Source organism: Syngnathus typhle, linkage group LG5 (assembly GCF_033458585.1).
Source record: "Syngnathus typhle isolate RoL2023-S1 ecotype Sweden linkage group LG5, RoL_Styp_1.0, whole genome shotgun sequence".
NCBI classification, from domain to species: Eukaryota; Metazoa; Chordata; class Actinopteri; order Syngnathiformes; family Syngnathidae; genus Syngnathus; species Syngnathus typhle.
The window spans coordinates 20207803-20231072 of NC_083742.1; the positions used below are offsets into that span (position 1 = coordinate 20207803).

Consider the following 23270-nt stretch of genomic DNA (forward strand, 5'->3'; position numbering starts at 1 on the left):
CAAGCCCGTGAAGCGTATCAACAGTTCCGCCTCTGCGACGTTAATAAGGTTTCGTTACCGAGAGTGAGATATACTTTCGGCATTTATAATAGAACGGTGGCTCTTTTTTTTTTTTTGGAACTGCGTCATCGCAACACGACCTGCATTGGCATTCTAACAACTATGTCAAATAATAAAACCGTCCGAATAACATGATACGATCTCACTAATTTGTGCATGCGAGTATTGTCTTGGGCCAAGCTAAAAAGGAGCACGCAGACTTACAGGCATTTGGATAAAAAATACCATTCTGAGTAGTGAGCACAAGGCACCAATCAACATTAGCGACGTAATGAGGATACGTTGGCTCGTGAAAAGCCTTAAAACACACATATACATCTGAGTGTCCATTATTTTAAAAAACGGATGAACAACACAGATAATGCATTTATTAGCATTTCAATAAAACCTCTTAGTCGTGCGCGTGGTTGTCCTTGCCCGTGATGAATAGGTGCGTGAAAAGGAACGAGCGCCCAGGACTTGTTGACATTTTCACGAGTCCAGTCGGAGCACTTAAGATGCCCGCTTGATAGATACGAGTGCTTTGCAGACAAAAGGAGGGCCAAATGAAGAATGGACATAAATGTAAAGGGGGATGGAGCATGTGGGAAACATCAGCAAGTGATGGGGCTGTCACAGCATTGGGAGAAATAAAAGAATGAAATACACCACAGAGAAAGAGAAAGACAGGAAGGAGACGGCAAGAGAAGAAAACGTGACCCTTTTTTTTTTTTACTGCTTTCAGTATAGCGGCTGATAGAGAAGCTCCCTGGAGGCCAATCTGCGTTTGAGCTCCTTCCACAACAGCTCTCTTTCCTTTTGGGCACCCTTCATGAAGCCTCGGTTCTCCTGGGCTCTCCGACTCAGGTAGGGCATCACCTCGTTCACTGGGCCGTAGGGGACGTACTTGTAGACTGGGAAACCCGCCTGGCCTGGGGTTGCAAGTCAAAAGGGGAAATGTAAGGTGCGGCTATTATTTTTGTCCACTAGAGGTCACCGTCCGTAGTATCTGTGACTGAATGCGCGTGACTCGAAAAGAGTCGGCTGGCTGTTAAGTAGCTAATCCGTTAGCCACTTTGAGGTCACGTTCAGACCAGCGAGGCTCATAGTACATATTGTAAAGGTGTTTTTTGTTTTCGTTTTTTTAAAGCCTGCCTGCGACGGTTGCTTTGTTCGTTCGGAAAACCCCCGAAAGAAGCTTACACCGATGCGAGACCCTTTCGAGTAGAACAGCGTGATTGACAAACGAAAACCCACAGCGGCACCTCACAGAGACAACTCGTCAATGCCGAGGTGCCGCGCTTTATATATGTCCCCACGTGGGCCTGCGATCCGCGGTCATGGTCAGACAGCCAATTCTGAATTTGGACTTGAAGATGTCGTAAGGTTAACTGTGACTCCGTGTATGTGTGTTTTGCTCACCTAGCGGGAAGCTGATCTGATCACACATGCCCAGAAGCTGGCCAAAGAAAACTTTGTTTTCTCTGGGCAATAATGCTAGCTCGTTCATTCTGAAGGCCAGATAGAAGAAAGAAAAAAAAAAGTCAGAGATAAGCGTTATGAAAGATTCACAAGAGGCAAAGTTAGAATGTACCTCCGCAAAGTGTGTTTCACTGTGTCCTCATTGTGGGAAGCCACCATGACATTGGCGTTCCTGTGGCGGGCAATCTCATCCAGTACGTAATCCAAACATCTGAATCGAAGAACATTTAGATGAACAACAACAAAAAATCGTGTATACACTTTATGATAATCAGTTTTGCAAAAAGATCAAGCTCGTTAAGCTTATGAAATCAGACAATGCTCAAGATCTTTCCTTTCACGCTTACCTGTGGTACATAACGTTGGTCGTCTCGTAATCAGGGTTGATGGGGTCCTCGTACTCCGATTCTAACGCCCTCTCCCGCTCCTGGTGCATGTAGGCCCCTCGCACCAGCTTGGCGGCAAAATGCCATCCCTGGCGTCGAGACAACTCAAGCGCCAACGTTAGGTTGTCAAAAGCGTCCTGCGCGCAAACGCTGAAGATCACCAACTCAAGTTCTCACGGCAGCAGACAGTTTAAATTGTGCTTCGGGACCTTCAAGTAGCATTGGTAGGTGTTGAAGATGAGCGGCTTGTCTTTGTTGTAAACATTTTGCGTTTGCAGTGTTAGTCTGTTGATGGCCGGCTGCATGTAGGTCTGTTCCGCATCCACCATCAAGCGGACGCCGTTCTTTACAGCGTGCTGCGTTAAAAAAAACTTGTCAGCACTATGTTTGACACCTAGTAATCATACACAGTAAGTGTCAGGCTCTGACAGATGACCTCAGCTAAAGTCTCCATACGCTGCAATATCCTTGTCATCTGTCCCTCCTCCTCCACGGTGAAGTCTTTTAGCAGCAGCTCCAGTTGACCAAGCTGAGCAAACAAGCAAGAAGAAGAGCATTAGATACTAATGGCTCCTAATGGAATGTCAAAGACAAGGTAGTAATTGAACTCCTTATCATTCGCTAACACAAAGTGTGCTTCCATTAGTATAATGACCTCCGCCGAAGGCTCAAAGGCAACAGGTGCGCTTTTATCGATTGCTTTGTCAGGGTCAGCTCGGTACAAAACGCACGGCGGGTTTCCATTTTGGTGATCATCTGAATGAGGGTGTTATCGTGATCATCTGAATGAGGGTCTTATCTCATTTGGGATTTGTTGAGATTGAAGTCATTATAGAATTTCACTCAGCCACAATTTTGCGAATATTGTGTGCGGATGTCACAAGATGGCGGCATGGTGAGGATCATAAAGTAACTAGAGCATGCAGCTAGCATGTACACAATCATGAGTAGTTAAACAACTCAATACAATCAAACTACCATCACATTGATAGTGTTAGTTAGCATACTAGCCAAAATAACGTGCTAGCACCAACTAATCAAAATAAAACTATCTTCACATTAGGCTCATTTACTATAATATTAGCTAGCATACTAGCCAAAATAACATGCTAGCACACTCGCCTTACACAAATCATGTTATTATGGTAAGGCATGGAAATTGTAACAACATAGTAGACTGCACAGACTACTAGCTCCATTAGAGCGAAGCAAATACATGTCCAAAGTCTGCGCTCCGCTGACTTTTGACTTGTGTATTTCAGCTTGACTGACCTGAACATTGGGGACAACAAGCAGGTCTGCCAGGTTTGCTCTGTCATCAAAGAGCCGCTCCCATTCCAGGAGGTCAATAGTTCTGCCAAAACAGAACATCAACAATATGACAAGCGTCCATAAAAAAGTTGTTTTTCAGCACTTTATGGTTTAGCTACTAGATATCTGCGTCATACAGAACATAAATCGCAGATATTAGATCCTGTTGGAGTTTGGTTAGGATCTCACCCTAACCCTGAAGCGTCCTCACTCCGTGCAGTCAACGCCTTGTAGAAGTCATCGTTGGCACCCACGCTGCTGAAAAATTCCTTCATGGATACATGGGCATTAAAAATGGATCAACGTAACAAGCTGAATGAGAGAATAATCAAGTCACCTGCATCTGTTTAAGATCCAACTTTCTCTCCAAGACATCTACGCTGTCTTTGCACTGCTTGGATGCCAAGAAGGTGAAAAATCGGCGCCATTTCACAAGGATCTCAGAGAGCTGGAGCTTGAAGAACAAAGATACCAGGTGAGCATTAAGCGACAACAAGAAGGGCGATTATTTGGATATCGGAAAGCACTCACCAGGAATTGAGGTCGGCCCAGGGCGGTCATTTTGATGGCAGAGAAGCCGTCCATTGAGCTCCCTCCTATGTTGGATCATTTTCACAGCATTTGATTGAAAAAGAATCCCATAGCTATGTCTTAGCTTAATGCTAACAAACAACTTTGCCTACCAGATGCCTGGATACATTTCATGAAGGTTTCCATATGTTGGTCGCATTTGCTTTCATCTGCATAGAAATATGTTTGGGAGCCACCAATCGTGTTTTTGTAGTTCTCGCCTGACGGTGACAAAAACAAAAGTACCTTCAGTCAAACAGATTCAAGGCTCAATTTTGATCAACATTGTTAGCTGTTATTATATCATGAAAGCTGCTCGTTTAGTTTTTTTTCTTATTCTTTCAACCCAAAAGCCATTTTTGTCTGATTTAAAAAAAAAAAAAGGAACAACAAAATGTATGAGACAGAGATGTGCTTTTTATGGAAGGACATTTTAAAGCAATTGTACCTAATAAAGACGACAGTGTACTATCAATTGTATGCAAGACAATTGAGTGTGAGGTGACTGACCTTTATCTGCACTGGCTGCACTTGAGCTAAATAAAAAGAAATAAGAGAGTTAATGAGTTTAACAATTAGAGTTTGATGTGCAACATTTTACCTACACTGCTTCAGCTGTTTTCTTCACCTTATTTTTTTGTAAACAGGATCACAGTAAACATATGCAACCGATTATTTATTTTGAACACAAATCTATCCATGTAAATAAATATTCTAGGCAAGTACATTTGCACAAATTCTCGTGATAAAATGGAGGTGGAGCCTTAGAATTATGGGGCTTTGTATTTTCTTTTTTTTTTTAAGGACACCCTGACTTGGCCCCCCCATGCAAGGAAAAAAATTCTAGCTCTGCCCGTGGTGGTGGAAGCAGCTTACGTCAGCGTCACTTCGACACTTGTACGGCTCTCTTTCCTTTTGACCTCCATTAAACATTTGAAATGTAAAGGGTCGTCGACGTTCTGAGAGAACGAGGCATTGTGCTGCGTGACTTCTGAAGGTCCAAATGGAGCGTCCTTGCTGCTGCCTTCTGGACACAGGCACTCACATGTTTGCCTTGCGCGCCTCATGTGACAAAATTCCTAACAAGTGAGACATGTCCTGTCTATTTCAATGTCAAGTTATAGTTTGTATTTGGCTTCAATATTCCTTGGGAATGAGTTCAGCCGCTCCTAAGATAATTCAATTTCCCAATAGAACCAATACGAAAAAAAGCTGTCCCGAATATTTTGGGTGCAACTTTCTTACTGCATCTGCGGCTCCTCCTCCTGGCTGATGTCCTCCTCCACACTGTAGTCCAGTACGGAGCCAACACCGAAGGCCAGGTTCTTCTGAATGAGCGGCCTGATGGCTTTGTGATCCTCGCCGGCCACAAACTGACCGTAAAAGGTCATTTTCATCAGCTGATCAAAGGCTTTCCGACCCAACACCTTCTTCCCCAAATCCATGATCTGAGCACAGATAGATACAGGATGATGTAACCTGAGAGCTTCCATGAATCATTTAAACACATTCAGTCTGGTGAGTTGGAAAGAACCACTGCGGACCGTTTTTTTTCTTTGTTTGTTTTTGCTTCGCTTCCCGGTTAATTGAATATTCTAACATGGCGGTACCGGTGACGCCTGATCACGAGTGTTTGACAATACTCGGCTGATGGGAGACGCTTCGGCGCTCACGTCACTCACAATGTCCCTGCAGCGACCGGTTGCCTCTCGACATGTTTTGAAGGCATCAGTCTTGCCTGACAAAAGTGCTTGCCGAAGACTTTTAAAGCAGCCATACGAACCTTAACGAGGAAGAGAAGCTTCTTATGCCAGGTAGAAATTCTTCTAAAACAAGGACGCGTAAAAATACGGAACCCCTTCAACTCATCCAGTAATGTGAGAGGTGGTAAGAGCTAAAGGGGAACCTTTTGAAAGCACTGTAATCTATTATATATATATATATATATACCTCATGAATATAGAATAATACAGCCTGCAAACGAAAAGATTGTCTGGGATTGTCTCCAAGTTCACTGTGAACCTGAACAGAATGAAAAGTGCAGCGACACCTCCAAATGATACTTTTTTGGATTAGAATTTGCGCTGCTTTTTTTTTTTTAACTCCTTCACTGCCGGTCCAGTTCAAATAGATCCGTGACGTCTATAGCCGTCATTGGCAGAGTTAAAAGACCCAACAAAGGGAATTCAGAGAATTGCTTTTAAATTGAACGTAGTTGAACGTTCTCCAGTGAAGAAAATCCAAAAGATCTGTGACGAGAGGGTGAAGCTAAATGAAAGTAGCGTGTGCCCACATGGGGACGCCGACCTGCCTGGAAAAACAAGTTGTCATTTGAGAGGTGGGCTTGCCTGAGTTGTTTTGCTCGTCTCACATAGCTAAGAATAAGGCCTTTTGATAAATGAGATGATCTTTTGTTGTCATCTCTGAGGAAGTGTTATGCCAGCGATTACGCAATTGCGCTTGAAGTGCCAACTTAAAGTATGGTGCAGTTATCAGACTGTTCATTAGGTACACCAGCTAGTGAGAACCAATAGAGGAGCTGTATCAAATGCTGTTATTGCAAAACTAAAAAAAAAGGTTGTTTTGGATTTGATATTGCTATTTTATAATAATAATCTAAAATGGTCTATTATGAATGATGTCATCATATCATGTGGCGCATGCATCTATAATCATTTGATAAGAAGACACAAAGAATTAGAAATGACTTTCTGTATATTTTGCTGCATTGTTTGTGCTCCAGTATTTGAAATTGAAGTGTCACGACCACAACGGCGATCTCTCACTTTGTTTCTTTGTTATAAAAGACAAAAACTGACGTTGCAAAATTGTAGTCTCAAATTTCAGGGCCTGTCCGGCGCTCCGGCTAACTTGATATAGTAAATATCTATTGTTCAGGTATACTACCTAAAGCGCTGTCTGGAAAGGGTACAGAATGTTCGCACTCTGGATGATTGATGTTTGTTTTGGAATGCTGCTTTCTCTGTATATGTTGTGGATGATTCATATGAGTTTCCTCATTTTACTTCCTCTTTCAGCACTCTGTACAGTACAGCAGATAACAAATAAATATATATACACACGTATACACACATGAATAAGTTTGCAATGGCATTAGGGGGCAGGGTAAAACTTTACCTCTTGATTCTTCTCAACCAGGAAGTCAAAGGAGCACATTTTGAGAACCAGCAGACTTCTCAGGAGCTCCAACGAGTCCTTGCTCTTATAAGCCTCTCTGGTCTGCTCAAAATCCACACATATCCCACCGCTGGCCCGTCCCGAAGCGCCATTGAGACGACCACCCGCGTCCACCTGCGTGTGTTGGCCTTGGCTGCCAGGGAGTTGCGGTCTTCGGCTGCCGAGTAGCCGCCTGAGGGGCGCCTCAGCCCGGGCTCGCGTGACAGCTACAGCCGGTAACATGAGAGAACACCACTGCGACGAGCTCCGGCGTGTTTTGAAACGCCGAGGGGGCTCGTCCTCTCCTTTGCATCAGTGGGAGTGTCTGCGTGACGCAAAGTTGCTTTGCTGACTTTGCAGGCTTGACGCACACACATGCAGTAGTACTGTTACACCTACAATGATTTCAACCAAGAAAAAGGCAAAAGTAGTTCTCAAAATAATTGCGCAAGATAGGACAACAGGAAGGGGGGGTAAAGGGAAGTTGTTGTTGTTGTTGTTTTTAATCGAAAAGAACGTAATAGACAAAGAACTTGGCCCAAAAGTCACTTAAACTACAATAATAATAGATCACATCATCTGTAACTGAGGCCACCCTTAAGGTTGGGAGTAGTGCAGGGGCCGTGCAAAGGGCGATGGGGTGGAACGCCGCCCCTCCCCTCCCCTCCCCTCCCTAAAATGAATCACTCCAAAATAGACTCAGCTTCTTTTGCTCTTTGTACAGTCTTCCTATTTTTAAAATGTCATTAAAACAACAATGCATGTGATGATGACCTTTTAATTCCCACCAAAGTGTACATAATGAAGCAGCACATTATGCTTTGCAACAGGTTCATTTACACGCGTTTAAAAAGCCCTCTGGGAGGTATAGCTTGTTTGAAGACATTTTGCGGGGGATCATTACCTCCGCCAAGGAGGGTAATGTTGTGTGTCTTTAAGCGCTAAGTACTTAAATCACTGCAGGCTTGTTTTCATGGGGGGCGGGGGGGCTGGAGCCAAAAAAAGGCCATTCAAGCCAAAAGTGTGAGGCTGTGCTAAGACAACATTGCGCAGTGTGCTATGTGTCCCCTTACTGGTCCATTAAAAAACATCATTTCAAAATTAGAGTATTGCATTGAATCTCTATCATTTGATTTTAAACATGCATGATAGTACAATTATTATTTCACTTTTATGTGCAATACAGTTGAATTCAATTGTTATTCGAGTTCAGTTTTTTCCTTTACCTACATTGAATGTTTATAATGTCGGAGCGGTTCAAACTTTTTGGTGTATTGATTGAGTACAGTACATTTCCTTTTTTTTTTTCATTTTTTAATATATAAATATATATATATTTATTTATATATATATATTATATGGTTTTTTTTTTTGGGGGGGGGGGGGGGTCAAAGTTTGAAAGTCACTGCCGCAGTGTCATCAGTAGGGGAGGCTATTGCCTAACCCCAAGATGTGTCAGTGATGCGCAACAGCGCCTAGAAACTACAAAAAAGTTCCACATCATAACAACAATCCGGTGTAATATTTGTTATTATCAGAAGGCTCAAATGACTTTACGATGACTTTGTTTCATAACTTAAGAGTCACGTGTTGCAGTTTTGCGTCCATAAATTAGAGGGCAGGGCAGAGGAGATGAGATGAGATGGTGTGGCGCGCACGCTACGTAAATTTGGTGGCGCACACAGCCAAAGACAGAGTAAGAAATCAGGAATTTCCCTCCTGCCACTCCTGAGAGCTCAAGAGAGGACAAAAGTCAAGTAGCTCTCCTCGGAGGGCCACGGCCAAAGCTGGAGCGACCTTCTACTTTTGGACTTGATTTGACTTTCCCACCTCGGTTCGTCATAAGGGAAGTGTGACTTGTTCTTCCGTCAAAGTTTTGCACGCCCGCCCGCCCTCATTTAGTTCATGGAAGTAACGGTGCAGCAGCAGCCTACGAGGAGGGAAAGTGACTTCTTTGATTTGGCCAAGTTTGGAATCCTTGCGGATGGCGTTGTAGCACTTTGGAACAAGTCATTTGGAGAAAGATTTGGATTAAGTGCGCCAAAGCAAACTTTGTGTGTGGAATAAAAAGAAGAGGCGTCCAGAAGGATGCTGCTGCTTGTACGATGGAAGTGAAGAACTTTTTGGCTTTTGTGGCGGTGCTTTGTCTCGTTTTTAGCTTCGCTGAGGGTCAAAAGCTGCGTCCCAAAGGCAGAAATGTGTGCAAAGTTGCTGGGTAAGAGCTTCGCGCATTTGAATGATGACGAAAAACAACGCACTTTTCTTTGCGCTTTTTTTTTTTTTTAACTTTCTTCCTCTGTGTTTTGTCATGGCTCCGCAAAACCATCCATTTGCATAACAATTCGACTTTGTGGCGCAAATGTCCTTTTTTGACTTGACTTTCTTCAACTCCAACACGAGTTTCACTTTTGATTTGAAACACTCGCTTGTTTGAAACGAGCAAGTCTTTGATTTGCTGTATTTGATTTAAAGAGCTTTATTTCGAGCGGTTTTTCCACAGTCCAGTTGATCGCTGTAGCAGGAGCAGCAGCAGGAGCAGCAGGAGGAGGAGGAGGAGTCCGTCGGTTGCAGCGGTTTTACGGACAGATGTGGACATCTGCGTGGAGCCGTCTTTTCGTTGTGCGGCAGTGGGGGGCGCTGTTGTTAGCCCAGCGAGAAAAACCATAGCGTTTTACAAGTGTTGCAATGACGCCAAATCATTTTGCATCCCTGCAAACGTTTGACACGTGCTACTGCTCGCTGTTTAATGACACGGAGATTGGTTGAAGCTTGACTTTTGGGCCCACATATTTGAGTCATCCCTATTTTGGGTTGCTTTGTGTCTATTTCCAGCACAGGCCTGTCCCACTTGACCACCTCTCTCGTTTGTCATCTCGCCCTTTCATTGGATAGCCCACAATGGCTGCGTCCGCCGCTCTCGGCGAACTGATTTTCCCCAGTATGTTCTTTATTTGCTCTGACCGCAGTCTAATGAATGGGGGGAAGCAGTTAAGCGTTTATCATCACATGTCAGCATTTCCAGGGGCTGTCAACTGTTGAATGTCAGCGATGCCTTCAGCACTCTCTGGACCCTCTCGCTCGCTCGATATGGGAACGCTTGTGACGAGTGAAACGTTGATATAGGGAGTCTTTGTTTTTGAATCACTAAAGCAGCCATCATGGGTGTTTTATTTGAACAAAGTGCCTTTTCACTCTGGGCCAGGAGAAAAAAGACATACTCCAAAATGGAAGACTAAAGAATAGCACCCGGGTGAAAAGGTCAGCAAGGGTCAACTGTGCACACGTTTGTAGTAGTTTGTCATGATTTGGAATCATTGGCACTTGCACAGAATGAGTTGAATCCAGGCACCAGGCGTAATAAAGTCAGAGAGGCATGGTTCCAAAAAGTCCTCTTTCAATGCAAGCGGAGGTTGATCTTTACCACACGCCTATTTGTCAGAATAAAAAAAAAAACAGCGTCACTCCCTGAAGCCAGCTGCCATCTTCAAACACTTTTGGGGCAGCTGATGTGTTGCAGAGGCCTCGCAAAGGTCGCTGTCGTGGGAGGAAGAGGAGACAAATCTGTCCTTTCCTGACAGAGCCCCCCCCAAAAAAATGGCAGCAAAGTGTTATGTATTTAGACTCCTTCACTGTTTTCTCTCCAAAAGGCCGGCAAAGGTTAAAGAGGATGAGAAACACAGAGCGAGAATTACAATCGGGAGGCTTTTTGAATGTGCCGTACTGATTCCGACTCTAAAATCAGCTGGGTCAAAAAGAAACGACCGCATTTGGGTCCAAAAGAGGGGCGGAGCCAAATGGTGAATGATTAACCCATAAAAAAATGCAAATATTTTCTGGATGTTTTGTGGGTTATTCTTTCCTATTATTTTGGACCCAGAAAGTGTCTCATTCCCTTTTTCAGCCATATTGGGTTATATTGCTTTTTCTTTTTTTTTTTTACACTGCATAATTCATATCATTCGACCACCATGCGCATCACACTGATAATGCCTTCGAGTGTTTGATCCCTCCAGCAAAAGAGTTGGGTGCGGTCGCAGCAAATGTCTGTATGTTTCACAACAGGTGCCTGCCTCATTAACCCCCGACCGACCCTGACCCAACCCCCTCGCTCTTATTTACACTTTGGGAATTCTTTTCCAGGTCTCCGGGGTTGGTGTGCTGCAGCGGCTGGGCTCAGCTAGGAGATGAATGTCTCAAACGTACGTAGCAAGCGTGCAGCACGACGATTCAATGAAATGTATTTATTTATGATTCATGTATCAGAGAAGCATGCTGTTAATAATCCTGCCAAATTGAAATGATTCAAAAATTATAAAACGAGGCTGAAAAATTAGTTCCTACTTGTAGCAATTTTTTTTTTCATGACTCAACATCCCCGCGCTTCTTTCTGTCTCTAGTTTTATGATGAAAATCAATGGCGGGCCGATAAAAATGTGCAACGTGCTCCAAATACGTAATCTCGAGCCCGACCAAACTGTGGACACCTGTACCGTTGATGCAATTGGGACGTGTTTGAATAACGCAGCCGCTTTTTCTTTCTTTTCTCTCAGCTCTCTGCCAAGGCAACTTCACCTGTAAGGAAAACGAGGTGTGTGTCAGGCCTAACGAATGCCGCTGTCGTCACGGGTACTTTGGAGCGAGCTGTGACACAAGTAAGTCGCCCGCCGTACACTACCTTGTCAATATTCATTCTGTATAAAAGTCTTAGGCCACTTCCAGCTTTGTGGTTTTAGTTTTGGCTTAAGAGTCAGTAGTTAGCTTCGCTCGCTAACTGGTAGTATTATGCAATCAATTCTTCCCAGAAAAAGTCTTTAAACAGTTAATGGCCTCTCCCACAAAATAAACACCAAACAAACAGGATTGTGTATTTTAAACAACCTCATAGATTTGCCTTAAGACAGTTTGTTTAGCTCAATGCAAAAGAGCAAAGACGGGCTAGCAAACCGCCTCCGTGAGAACTGGCCAGTCAAGTTGATGTATGTCTCCAAACAGAGTGTCCGGCCCAGTTCTGGGGTCCAGACTGCAAGGGCAAATGTAACTGTCACCCCAACGGTCAGTGTGACGACTTGACCGGCAAGTGCACGTGCAACCACAACCGCTGGGGGCCCAACTGCGAGAACTCCTGCATGTGCCAAAAGGGCAAATGCGACCAGGACACGGGCTTCTGCACGTGTCACCCGGGGGTCTGGGGCCCTCAGTGCAACAACAACTGCTACTGCAGCGTCAACTCAATGTGCGACCCCATGACGGGACGCTGCCTGTGCAATCCCGGCTGGACGGGGCGCAACTGCGCCATCCAGTGTAACTGCAACAACTCGCCGTGCGACCAGTTCACCCAGCGCTGCCAGTGCCGAGAGAGGATGTGGGGCCCCAGATGCGAGCGCTACTGCCAGTGCGTCCACGGCAAATGCAACCTGGCGGACGGCTCGTGTACCTGCACGCCGGGCTACCGTGGCAAGTTTTGCAGAGAGCCCTGCCCGGCTGGCTTCTATGGACAAAACTGCAGGAACAAGTAAGGAACCTTTTGAGCCACAAGGCCCTTCTTGGAATGAAAGACTGTTACTAGCAAATCGTTTGATCGGAATAAAATGGGAAAATAAAAATCTCCCAAAATCCAAGAGCAATAGACTAGAATAGTAAATGGTCAATTATTTTCCTACATTGCGAGGTGGATCCGATTTAACAACATAAAGACCTGAAAGGTAGCGATAAAAAGACCAATATAAACCAAAAAAAAGTTTGAATTCATTTAAGTGCACCATTCAAGATCAATTTGGTGTTCTCCTCGCTATGAGCTGCCTCGATTATACACTACATAAAAACACAGCCTTGAGCAGTGTCAAATGGTTTATATTATTTAAAAAGAGTCAAGCCACCCAATTAAAGTTGAGTGCACAGTGACTAACGGCAGCACTGATTATAACAAAACCATTTCCGTATCCTAAAAAGCATCTGCTAAATCGCACGCGAGGAGGTCGTCATAAAAAGTAGCTCATACCGGCAGTAGCAAAGTAAAACACAAAACAGACTTTAGTAATGAAAAGAACTATCCGAAAAAATAGATCGAACCCAAATTCCGTTAAGTACATGGTGGCAACAGCCAAGAGGCTAAATCAAGCGCAGGGAACGTTCCGTTGGACAGATGCTAACCGTTTGCGCACCTTATGCGCCGCCGCCGCCGCCGCATGATTACTTGTCCTTTTATCGTTTCAGTGAGATGTGAAGATATACGGCGCAGATGATAAGCCTTAAAACAGACTTAATGGGGCGGCCGTAAAGATTTGGGAATGGGTGTTCGCATTATCCCCTAACCATTAAAAAAAGCCATTTGGGCCTTAAGTGATTTACCTTTCATGGACTGCGCACCTCGTACGATTCAGACGCTATAAACCCAAAAAGATTCAAGTTACGATTCAATCTTATTCGTCTCATGAAACCATCATCGGCGCAACGCGGCTTTAAATCAACCTGCTTCATTCTAACTGGCTCACACAATTTGAGGAATTGCAACTCCTTGTTCCTCAGGTGCGGCCACTGCAAAGGCCAGCAGCCGTGTAAGGTGACGGAGGGACGCTGCGTCACCTGCGAGAGAGGCTGGAACGGAACACGCTGCGACCAGATCTGCTCCAAAGGCTACTTTGGCGAAAACTGCCAGGAAGTGTGTCCCGTCTGTAAGGACGGCCATCACTGCGATCACATTCAGGGCAGGTGCTCGCACTGTAACCCCGGCTGGATTGGGGACAGGTAGGAAGAAATTTCTCCCCCCCCCTCGAATATGTGAACAGCAGGCGTTGAAACTTTTGACCACTCCCACAGCGGTGCACCCCTCCCTCTTACGGTTTGAAATGAACAACATTGAATCCGAAATTGATATTCCGCAAAGGTTTCAGCCCAGCTCCTGAAGCCAATGAAAAGGAGTGAATACAAGGGGGAATCTTGGAATGATCGACACATCCGCCAGATCGAAAATTGTTTAAACACACAACGGCAGCCACTTGAACCACTAGCCGCAGTAATAGTGACTGGAATGACACCGCTGAGCTTGCTAATGAGCGTTCTGAGGTTGCGTTCTTCTTTTGTGTGACAGGTGCCAAGTGCCATGCCCCAACGGCACGTACGGCGACAATTGTGACAACAACTGCAGTCACTGTTTCAATGGAAACTGTCACGGCGTCACCGGAGAGTGCCTATGTGACAGAGGATTTTACGGAACCTAGTAAGTGGCCAGCATCCAAAAGAGAGTTTTTTTTCCCTCCATTCTTTCAAAGGGTATTTTGATCATAAGCTAGATTGTTGATAGCTTGTCGCTAGCTGCCATGAAAAACATGGGCTGTGGTGACCACCAGGCTGTAAAAGAAAACTCTGTATTCATTATAAAAGACTTCATTAATGAAAGAATAAACAATGTCACAGGTGAGCCACTTCCTTTTCAGACAGAAAAGAAAACAAATCCACCTGCTGATGTCGTTAAAAAGTGCTTGAATTTGCTCTGGTTGTCCAAAAAGTGACTCGCTTGTGTTTCAGCTGCAATATGACGTGTCGACCCGGACAATATGGAGTGAACTGCAACCAAAGCTGCTCTTGCCACGACAAGAACTGCGACCCCGTTTCTGGTGCCTGCTATCTTCGTAAGAAAATATCATGGCTTTCCAATTCGTCCTCAAACGTGTGTGTGCTTATGTGATTGAGACTAAAAAGATGTTTTCTTCAGATGTTCAAAAGGCCATCTGAACTGACTCTTAAGTGACTAACGTTTGGCTGTACACGCAGTCCCAACAAACATCTTCTGCAGCCTGTAGTGGGAGACTTTACACAGCAAAGTTCTTGATAGCTTTTCCAGACTGGTGTCGCGGTGCGTTGCGTTTTTTTTTTTTTTTTTTTGGCACCTCTCCCGTCCAGTCAGAGCAATAGGAAGGAAGGGGATGGAGAAAAAGGAGAAGGAGGATGAGTGGACTGTTTCATAATTAGTCATGATGGCAGCAGCCAGGGAGGACATTGTTGAAAAGGGCTCAAGCGTCGCAGCGGCAAGCTAGCTAGCGGTGATCAAGTCAGACCTTGTGATGCCCTCGAGCGTCTTCCTGTCCTTTATTCCCCGACTGCCGTGACCACACGCCACAACAATTCATCTTGTTTTTATGGGACCTGTAAAAGCCCGAGGGACAGCACAAGTTACCTATTAAAGCCGCTATATGGAACTTGATCGCAAGCCACGCTAGCTTGTACTAGCCGGATAGCATCTCTGCCGTTACCGTGGCCCTGCAAATCCGTGACTTGAGCTTAGCGTCCAGTGTGTACGCTCGTTCGGCAATTAAGCAGCAATCCATCAAAAGTAAAGATCGTCAGGATGCTTTCATGGACGACCACAGAGATCTGAGAATATTTACTGATGAGAGGCGGGAAAAAAAACGTGTACAATTTTTCATCAAAGTAGCAAAACAATCAGTCCATTATCAAAATGATGATTGTAATCAATTAGTGGTCGATTCATGGAATAAGTGTTGCACCTCTGCTGTCATTTGCAACGCCTGTTGAAATATTTGCAAAAAGCTCAGTCGATATTAATATGTTTTGCGGATGTTGGAGGAAGCCGAAGTCCAATCTGGCCCAAGGGAGTGACACGGGTGATGTGTTTTTACTGGATGGTTTTTAATTTAGGCTTTCCATTTTTTTCCTGCACCGCACGATCCCGAAGTCATCGCGTCTCCTTTTTTTTTTTTTTTTCTTTCTTGCTGCAGAGCCTAACCAACGGATGGGCGTGATCGCGGCCGGGACACTCGTCTCCTTTTTGCTGATCGTCCTGTTGTCCCTGCTGTGCTGCTGCTGCCTTTGTCGACACAAAGATGACCACAAGTGAGTGACGCATAGGTGTCGGTCGCTCACGTTTGATTCCCAGTTGCCTCTTATGAAGAAAAAAAAAAATGGATGTGGGATTGTTATTGTCTCACCAGGTGGCATCTTATGAGGGGCTAAATTCATGTAAAGTGCAATTGTGTGTTGATAATGCTGCACAAGGAGCAATGTGCGCAAGCCTCAACGCAGGGGCCAAGTCCAATAAACCTTCTTTTAAATGATTCATTTAGATTTCCATGCTGTCATCCTAGCTCAGATCTAACCCAGACAACTCTTCCAACAGCAAAAAAGCCAAGCGGATCCTGTGCGGGCGATTTAGCCGAATCAGCACTAAACTTCCCCGTATTCCACTGAGGAGACAGAAACTGCCAAAAGTAGTTGGTAAGCCCCAAAACTTTTGTTCACGTCCCACACTGAGCAGCCAGACGTTGTCTGTCTTTTTCTTTTTCTTTTTTCAACTATGCTTTCTGGTGCAAAAAAAGAAAATCACATCTTTTGAATCCTTTTTACTTTGTTCAAAACGTCAAACTTCGACAGTAGCACGTTTTATTTTTAGTCCTTTCTAGGGTGTGGGAATATATATATCTATATATCTATATCTATATATATATGTATATGTATATATATGTATGTATATGTATGTTTATTTATTTATTTATCTATTTATCTATTTATCTATTTATCTATTTATCTATTTATTTATTTATTTATTTATTTATTATATATCATTTATATAAATTCCCTGACCTACATTTGCTATGGCAAAAACTCCGAGTGATGAAAGAGTTAAAAGTCGATGACCTAGTTTCTTTTCCACGTCTGAGCAGCATGCGCTTCCTAAGTGATCCAGCTGATTATTTAAGCTCCAGTCTGACTCCATTGTGACCTTGTTCTGCGCCGAGACAGGCATGTCTTTGTCATCACAGTGTTGGATATCAAAAGCACTTGTTTGGAGAGGAACGAGTCTGTACCATAAAAGTCAGGAAAAGGAGAAAACCCAGTTGGTCTTTTTTTAACAGAAAAATGCTATGTTGCGTTTACAGCGCCATTAAAGAAATATGCGGAGCCTTTACGAATGTTTCCAAACGCAAAGATTTTTTTTTTTTTTAAAAAGGACTTTATTATACTTGCTGGTTTGTCCTATGCATCATTTTGGGCCACAGAAAGTTGGCTGCCAGCCTTTAGAAACTCTCGACTGAGGCTTCGCAGTCCTTCACACACACATTCCGGAGGGGGCCCGACGGGGCTGGAAACAGGAAGTGGTCAAATTTACCCCAGCCCGTGTCAGAGCTGTGATTTATCCCCGCCAGGGCCAGTGGCAACAGATGTGGCAATGTAGAATGAAAAAGGAATCGGGCGGGAGGAGGGGCGACGTTTGCTTACTTGCAAGGGGAACGCTCGAGTGTGTCACCGAGCCCCCTCCTGGCATCGCTGAACATGTCGGCTTTACTTTTTGGCATGCCGCTAGAAGCATATTTACCCCACGCCCTCCCTCCACTTTCACGTCGGCCGAGCATTCCTCGCATCCTTTCGCGTCCAAATGTTTCCTCACGGATGAGTGCGTGAGTAGAGCACCACCCCATTTTTGGTTTTTTTTTCCCCTGCAGCTGGATTAATCCCAGGACACTTGACCGTGATTGCAGATGTGTGCATTTGCAGCAACATTCCACTTCACATTTGGCCCCTTAATTGGCCTATAAACTGAGTTGCAAACATTCTCACACCCTTAAGACGTACTCCCTCTGATGCTCTGGTTCAACTCATGTTGTTTATATGTAAATACTTTGCTCTAAAATCAGCAGTTCCCAAATATTTTGGAAAAAAACATGTTTGTGTTTCTTTACCGTTACGAAATGGAACATGTCCCCATTTGCGTAGCCCAGTATTCAATTCTAGCTTTTTCTTTCCCTCATTGAGCAACTGTGTGGTTGAACTTTGCAGCTGCGACGTGTCAGTAATGCCCTTTAGTGTGGACAAGGATCTCAACGGCGTCCAGTCTGCAGAATAATCCGTCCCTCAGGACCCCGGAGGGTTTGCGTGAGCTTATTTTCAAGAGCGGCATGCATAGTGGATCACGTTGCAAATTGTCCATGTGTTGTCTTGTTGACTAGCGTAACTGCAGTGCTTGCATAGAGGAGCTGCTCTGCATTCCTTAGTTCCTGCCGATGGGCTATCCAACAAGGAATGTTTCACATTCATTCCCCTTAGCTCACAAATGAGTACACTCAAAGTCTCTGCAACACAAGCAAACGACACATTTGACATGCTTGTGTTGGATTAAGGCTGGAAAGGAAAAATAATGTCACGTTTTTTTTTTTTTTGTGGGAAAACAATGAAGTGAATGCGGCTCTCCACAAAGACGTCTTCTTAACAACCCTGACAAATCTGATTGATTAAAAAATTATTCATAGAGGCTACAAAATCACAATGAGAGGTGCTAGTCATCGGTTAGCTAACAAGCTAACAGCCCTCCAAATGAGCAGCAGGCTCGTCTGTGGCGTCACCTCATGTCTTGGGAATTTAAATAACACCACCAAGCTGGGCTGCGAATTGAGGCATACAGAGAAGATGCATTTCGGGAGTGTAGAGCTACCTAGCTAGCTTGCTAACTACATAATGTCCAGACAGAAATGGGACACGTATTAAATAAATAGCACTACCATAATACTCTGAACTTCAGAGGCGTATCTTTCCTGAAACTTGAGGTCAAACGTCAGAAATGTATGACCTCACAGTGGTTTGGCTTCATAAATCCCACTGTGTATGCTGCTTCCTTCAAAGGATCAATATATTCTTTGTAGCCTCTTACAATTTGGAAGTTGTTGTGAGAGTTGGATAAGTGTTGTATTTGTGTTATTGGTGGCACTTAGCTACAATTCAGCTTTGCTGCTGTCTCCAAAGCAGTTGATCCATAGTCATCCGCCAACTTACTGATGATGGCATGTGGCATCAATCCCCATTGACCAAAAATCACAGCCACTCTGTTAACTGACACGTAAACCCAAGCGCAAGTCCATTTCCTAGCGCTCGGCAGCCGTCGGGAGAGCAGAGTGTCGCTCTTGTAACGTGGTACAATACCCTCTCGCTGACCCCTGAGCTAGCTTCTGCGTTTGCTTTGTGTTGCCAGTAGCCCACCACGACCCCGAGCACAATTTCAACTGCAGCTTCATCGAGCCCCCCTCTGTAGCCGAGCAGCCCTCCCCTTCCTCCTGGTCCTCCCAGGAGTCCTTCTCCTCCTTTGAGAGCGGTGACGAGGGCCCGGTTTACTGCGTGCCCCATGAAGGTGAGTCATCGCCAGGAATAAATAAGCACATTGCTTATCTGCACTGACGCACACGTATACGACACGTTTCATGTGTTGTTGGCATGAGAAGTGCCCCCCCCCCCCCACACTCACACATGCACAAGGTTTGTGAAGATCCCCCGATGCGGTGACTCATTCACTTCTGCAAATCTCATTATGTGAGCCGTGCCTCTCATCATGTGCCATCGGTGTCTTACTTTGAGAGAGAGGGAGAGAGGGAGAGAGAGAAGTCTAAACAGGAAACGATATGGTCAAGTCAGCATGCGGCTGGAATCCAAAGAGAACTTCTTGATGTTGGGCAAAAAAAAAAAGATTTCCATCACTTTCCATGCAGGAAGTGCTGGATTTGTTGGATCAAGTTTCCTTATTCTTTCCAACATAAAGGGTTTATGAAGAATTAGAAGACTGACCATATCTGACGGGTCAAATCTCTCTCTTCCCATTCTCACGTATGTCAAGAAGTCATTGCTGACAAAAGGAAAATCTTAAAACGGGATCCACCGAAGCCAAATAAAAGACTTAGGTCCCCCTCCAGAACCAGAAACTGCTATTATATTCTTTGGAAGCCCTTGAAAAAAGATCCCGTTTGAGCACTTGAAAACTATTTTCATTTATTTCCGCCTTACCGTTATCAAGGAAAAATGCGTACAATCCTGCTAAGGCCATGACATCGTAAACATTGAGCTGCCTTAATATCATTTTGATTAGCCTTTTCATTTGCATTTGGTGAGATGTTATCCCTTCAGAAATGAGGGCATCAGAATCAGACATTGGCATCTCAAGAGAGCACCACTCAGGAACATTTCCAGTCACCCTATTAACCAGCATCAATGTATTTGATTAGTCATGCAAATTGATGTCAATGTGCCACAGAATCGGTGAATGAAAGCAAGGAGAAGCACAGTCCGGAAACCGAGAAGCCTGAAGCCGCCCCCGCTGATGAGGATGCGGGAGAGTACACCTCCCTGAAGGATACCGGTGTCACCAAACCAGAGGGCGGCGATCCACCCACCGTAAAGTCCTCAGACAGCGAAGGTTCCACCAGCGGTTCCGAGTACGCGGCTGCGACCCTTTACGCCCGTATCGCCCGTCTCTCCAAACAGTCCAAAGAGGATGACAACAGCGGCAAAGATGGGGACTTAGCAAACCCAGAGTACAAGCGCAACGGAAAACCGCCACCGTCACCCGGTCGGCCCAAACCCCGACCGCCAGACCCTTCGACCAAGCCAAAGGTGTCGTGGATCCACGGAAGCACTCCCCAGCCGGACCAGCAAGGACAGGGGGGCATGAAAGCACTTTCCGTTCCGAAAGAGAAAAAGCGTAGCTCCAGTGACGTCTCCGCCAAGAGCGAGAAGAGCAACGATCAGCAAAGGAAGAAGGAGGGTGACACCAACAGCTCACCCAGTAAACACAAACCTCTGCGAGGCAAGAAGTCTGGGGATGGCCACAGCAGTCCCAGTCACATGGAGCACATCAACGGCGTGGTTCAGAACGCCCTCAGGAAGATCAGTCATTTCCACAGCTCTTCGTCCGAGAAGAAGAGTGCCGATACGTCCAAAGAGACCCCTAAGGAACCCCCTAAGAGCCCCAAGGTCATCCATCCCCACATGAACTCTGAGGCCGCCACACTCCTGGCTGCTCAGCTCAAGGAGAAAACCCAAAGCATCAACAGGAACGAGGGGACGGGGCTGACCAAGACCAACGGACTATCCACGCCCAAGGGAACCCGGGAGAGGCCCACACCTCCGCAGAAAGCCAAGAGGACCCCTTCCACCGGCTTGAACCAGCAAGGTGCCACTAAGCCACTGATTCCCACCTCCAGCAGCCTCCAGAAGATGGTGGCGCCCATCACCACTGACCACGGGAGCCCTGAAGCCAAGAGCCCGGAAAAGCAGGACTTGAACGGCTCGAGGCCGGGGGACCCGTCGACGGATGCTACGCCCAAGAAGACTCCCATTAAAAAGCCTCCGAGGAAGAAAGGCAAGGAGGCTACTTTGGACACGGCAGAGAGCAAAACACCGCAGCAAAAGACAGCCATCATGCCACCCCAGATTGTCAAGTAAGTGTAAGTTTTCTTTCACAAATTGGCAGCAAAGAGACCAAAAATGGATTTGCCGGAAACTGACACCAGAACCTGCCATTAATGCTACATTCAAGAAAACCGGGACCTCAGTCTGACCGATTTCAAATCAAAGTCAAATACAAATCTGTCAGCTACTAGTGTCGCGGGGGTGCATAGCTTCGAACTCGAGTTGTAATCGGTTGTACTTTTTCTGTTCATAAATGTGCAACTTACTTGTTTTCTGGAATGCAGCGTTCGTCAAACCAGTAGCATTCTGTTTTTCGAGTCCTTTTCACAGGTACTAATCGTACCGGTTCCTTCAAACTCATTCTCATATTTCTGTGGACCAGCATGCGCGATTTGAAAAAGCAAAATGGTTTATTGCCAACCAAAGGATATTTTGCACCTGGGCTCAGCAAAGCTCAGCAATTCACAAAAGCGGAATTGACAGTCATGCTTGCCGTCCAGACGCTCGTAACCTAGAAACAGAAAGCTGCCTTGGTGCTTTCTTGTGACCTATCGTGTTTCACTCGTTCCTAAACTGTGAAAACAAGTCGAAAAATAGATTCGGAGCAGACCCTCTCCATTCGGAGTGTCAATTCACCAGAATGTTGCGCTCGGCTGAGAAATCAACATATTAAGCTGAAATCCGAAGCCGCCGTTGAGCTGCGTGAACTTTTCATCATGCTTATAAAACATTTTGAAGCATCCATTTTCCAAACCACAGCCATCTGGAGTTTGCGCAAGCTGCATTTAATAAAACAGAACCTCAAGTCTAATGTTTTGCCTACCAACGCTTGCGTCAAGGGACGGACGGACGACTGTTCTCTCAAAAACAGATCAATGAATGTGATAAGAACCTTTGCTGTTGTCTGTTTGTGTCGTCAGGTTATAATAAAGACGTAAAAAAAAAGGATTGCCATGTAATGCTGAAGAACCAAGCTGCTTTTTTGGGGATGAAACTTAATGGTAGCGTGTTGAAGTGTGCCTCGACTGTGGATCAGTTTAAGCAACAGAAGCTAGCAAAAAAAAAAAAAGCTCCTTAGCCGGCGATAGCTTGTTAGCTAGTGTCCGTTGTTTGTGTTGCTTTTAAGCAAAATGGTGGACTCACAGGTACTTCGACTGGAATGATTTTTGTTTTTCAAGAGGAAACGGTTCTTTGTTCAGGGTGTTGTTGGATAGCTACGATGAAAGTTTGTCTTTTTAAGGTACAAGTTCCCAAGTTACTTTTGCAGCGTCGCGTATACATTGTGTACTTTTTACTCGTTATCTTTGTAAGCTGTGCTTATATGACCTTCTGTGTTTTTTTGTTTTTTTTTCTCCTTGTCTTAATGAACTGGCTTTCATGTTGAATCTTACGGAGGACTATGAGGACCACGCTGAAAAGAAAAATTGGGAAATTAAACTTAAATGAACTTAAATGTCAGCCGCTGTCTTTAGGGACGTAGAGTCGTCGGATATATTCTTCAAACGATCCTTGTTGATGAAATGAGGTCAATCCGCTTAGTTCTTTCTCAGGAACATGCAAACGTTTGCACAATTACATTTATTCACATTTTGTTGTTTGGCGAACAGTTTCAAAATTAAAAAAAAAAAAAAAAAAGACATTCTGTTTATCGGATGCTAATGTTAGCTAATTTATGCGTCCTGCAAAACACACGGCAGCTCGGCTTACCTTTTGCCTTTGATTTATTGTTTGACCACTTTGCGTCCAGACTGCAAACGAACGGCGCTTGACAAAAGTCCCGAGCGATTTACAATTCAATCATTTCTTTCGAGCGTTGACCTAATAATCCTTCGTACTGTTTCTTTGTTGTCAAATTGCATTGTGTAATGTTCACATTGTTGTTCTCTGTTATGTTTGTGGAACACTTATAACTGCATGATGCAGAGTATCATTTTTATGGCATTAAGAGCTGCACGGGAAAACTGTAACCCCCAACTTGCCCTTTTCCATGCAGTGAACTCATTACAGATGATTGTACAATTGATACCACTGACCTATCGTTGCCTACATAAAACCGTGACTTGTAAAAATGGTGTGGCAGTTTTTCAATTTGACTGGCCCCCGTCTGTTGTTGTTTTTTTT

At 44.8% G+C, this 23270-nt stretch overlaps 2 protein-coding genes across 4 annotated transcripts; one reads left to right on the top strand and one right to left on the bottom strand.

The window, feature by feature from the left end:
* Positions 1–408: 408 nt before the first annotated feature.
* On the bottom strand, positions 409–7340 carry prodhb (proline dehydrogenase (oxidase) 1b). Of its 2 annotated transcripts, none has more exons than XM_061279009.1 (14): positions 6927–7340; positions 5034–5236; positions 4299–4324; positions 3902–4009; positions 3750–3814; positions 3556–3672; positions 3408–3487; positions 3180–3261; positions 2344–2436; positions 2117–2263; positions 1869–2044; positions 1634–1732; positions 1462–1550; positions 409–971 (listed from the first exon to the last, which is right to left on the bottom strand). In XM_061279009.1, the coding sequence occupies exons 1-14, from the start codon at positions 7206–7208 to the stop codon at positions 781–783; spliced, it is 1758 nt and encodes a 585-aa protein (XP_061134993.1). In that variant the 5' UTR covers positions 7209–7340; the 3' UTR covers positions 409–780. The 2 variants fall into 2 exon arrangements, with proteins under 2 accessions (XP_061134993.1, XP_061134994.1); XM_061279010.1 differs by lacking the exon at positions 6927–7340 and adding an exon at positions 6696–6818.
* Positions 7341–8574: 1234 nt separating this feature from the next.
* Positions 8575–22813, top strand: scarf2 (scavenger receptor class F, member 2). Of its 2 annotated transcripts, none has more exons than XM_061278626.1 (11): positions 8575–9180; positions 11106–11164; positions 11516–11617; positions 11958–12477; positions 13491–13709; positions 14053–14181; positions 14490–14593; positions 15701–15815; positions 16099–16196; positions 18943–19098; positions 19993–22813. In XM_061278626.1, the coding sequence occupies exons 1-11, from the start codon at positions 9071–9073 to the stop codon at positions 21180–21182; spliced, it is 2802 nt and encodes a 933-aa protein (XP_061134610.1). In that variant the 5' UTR covers positions 8575–9070; the 3' UTR covers positions 21183–22813. The 2 variants fall into 2 exon arrangements, with proteins under 2 accessions (XP_061134610.1, XP_061134611.1); XM_061278627.1 differs by having other exon boundaries at positions 18946–19098.
* Positions 22814–23270: the final 457 nt, after the last annotated feature.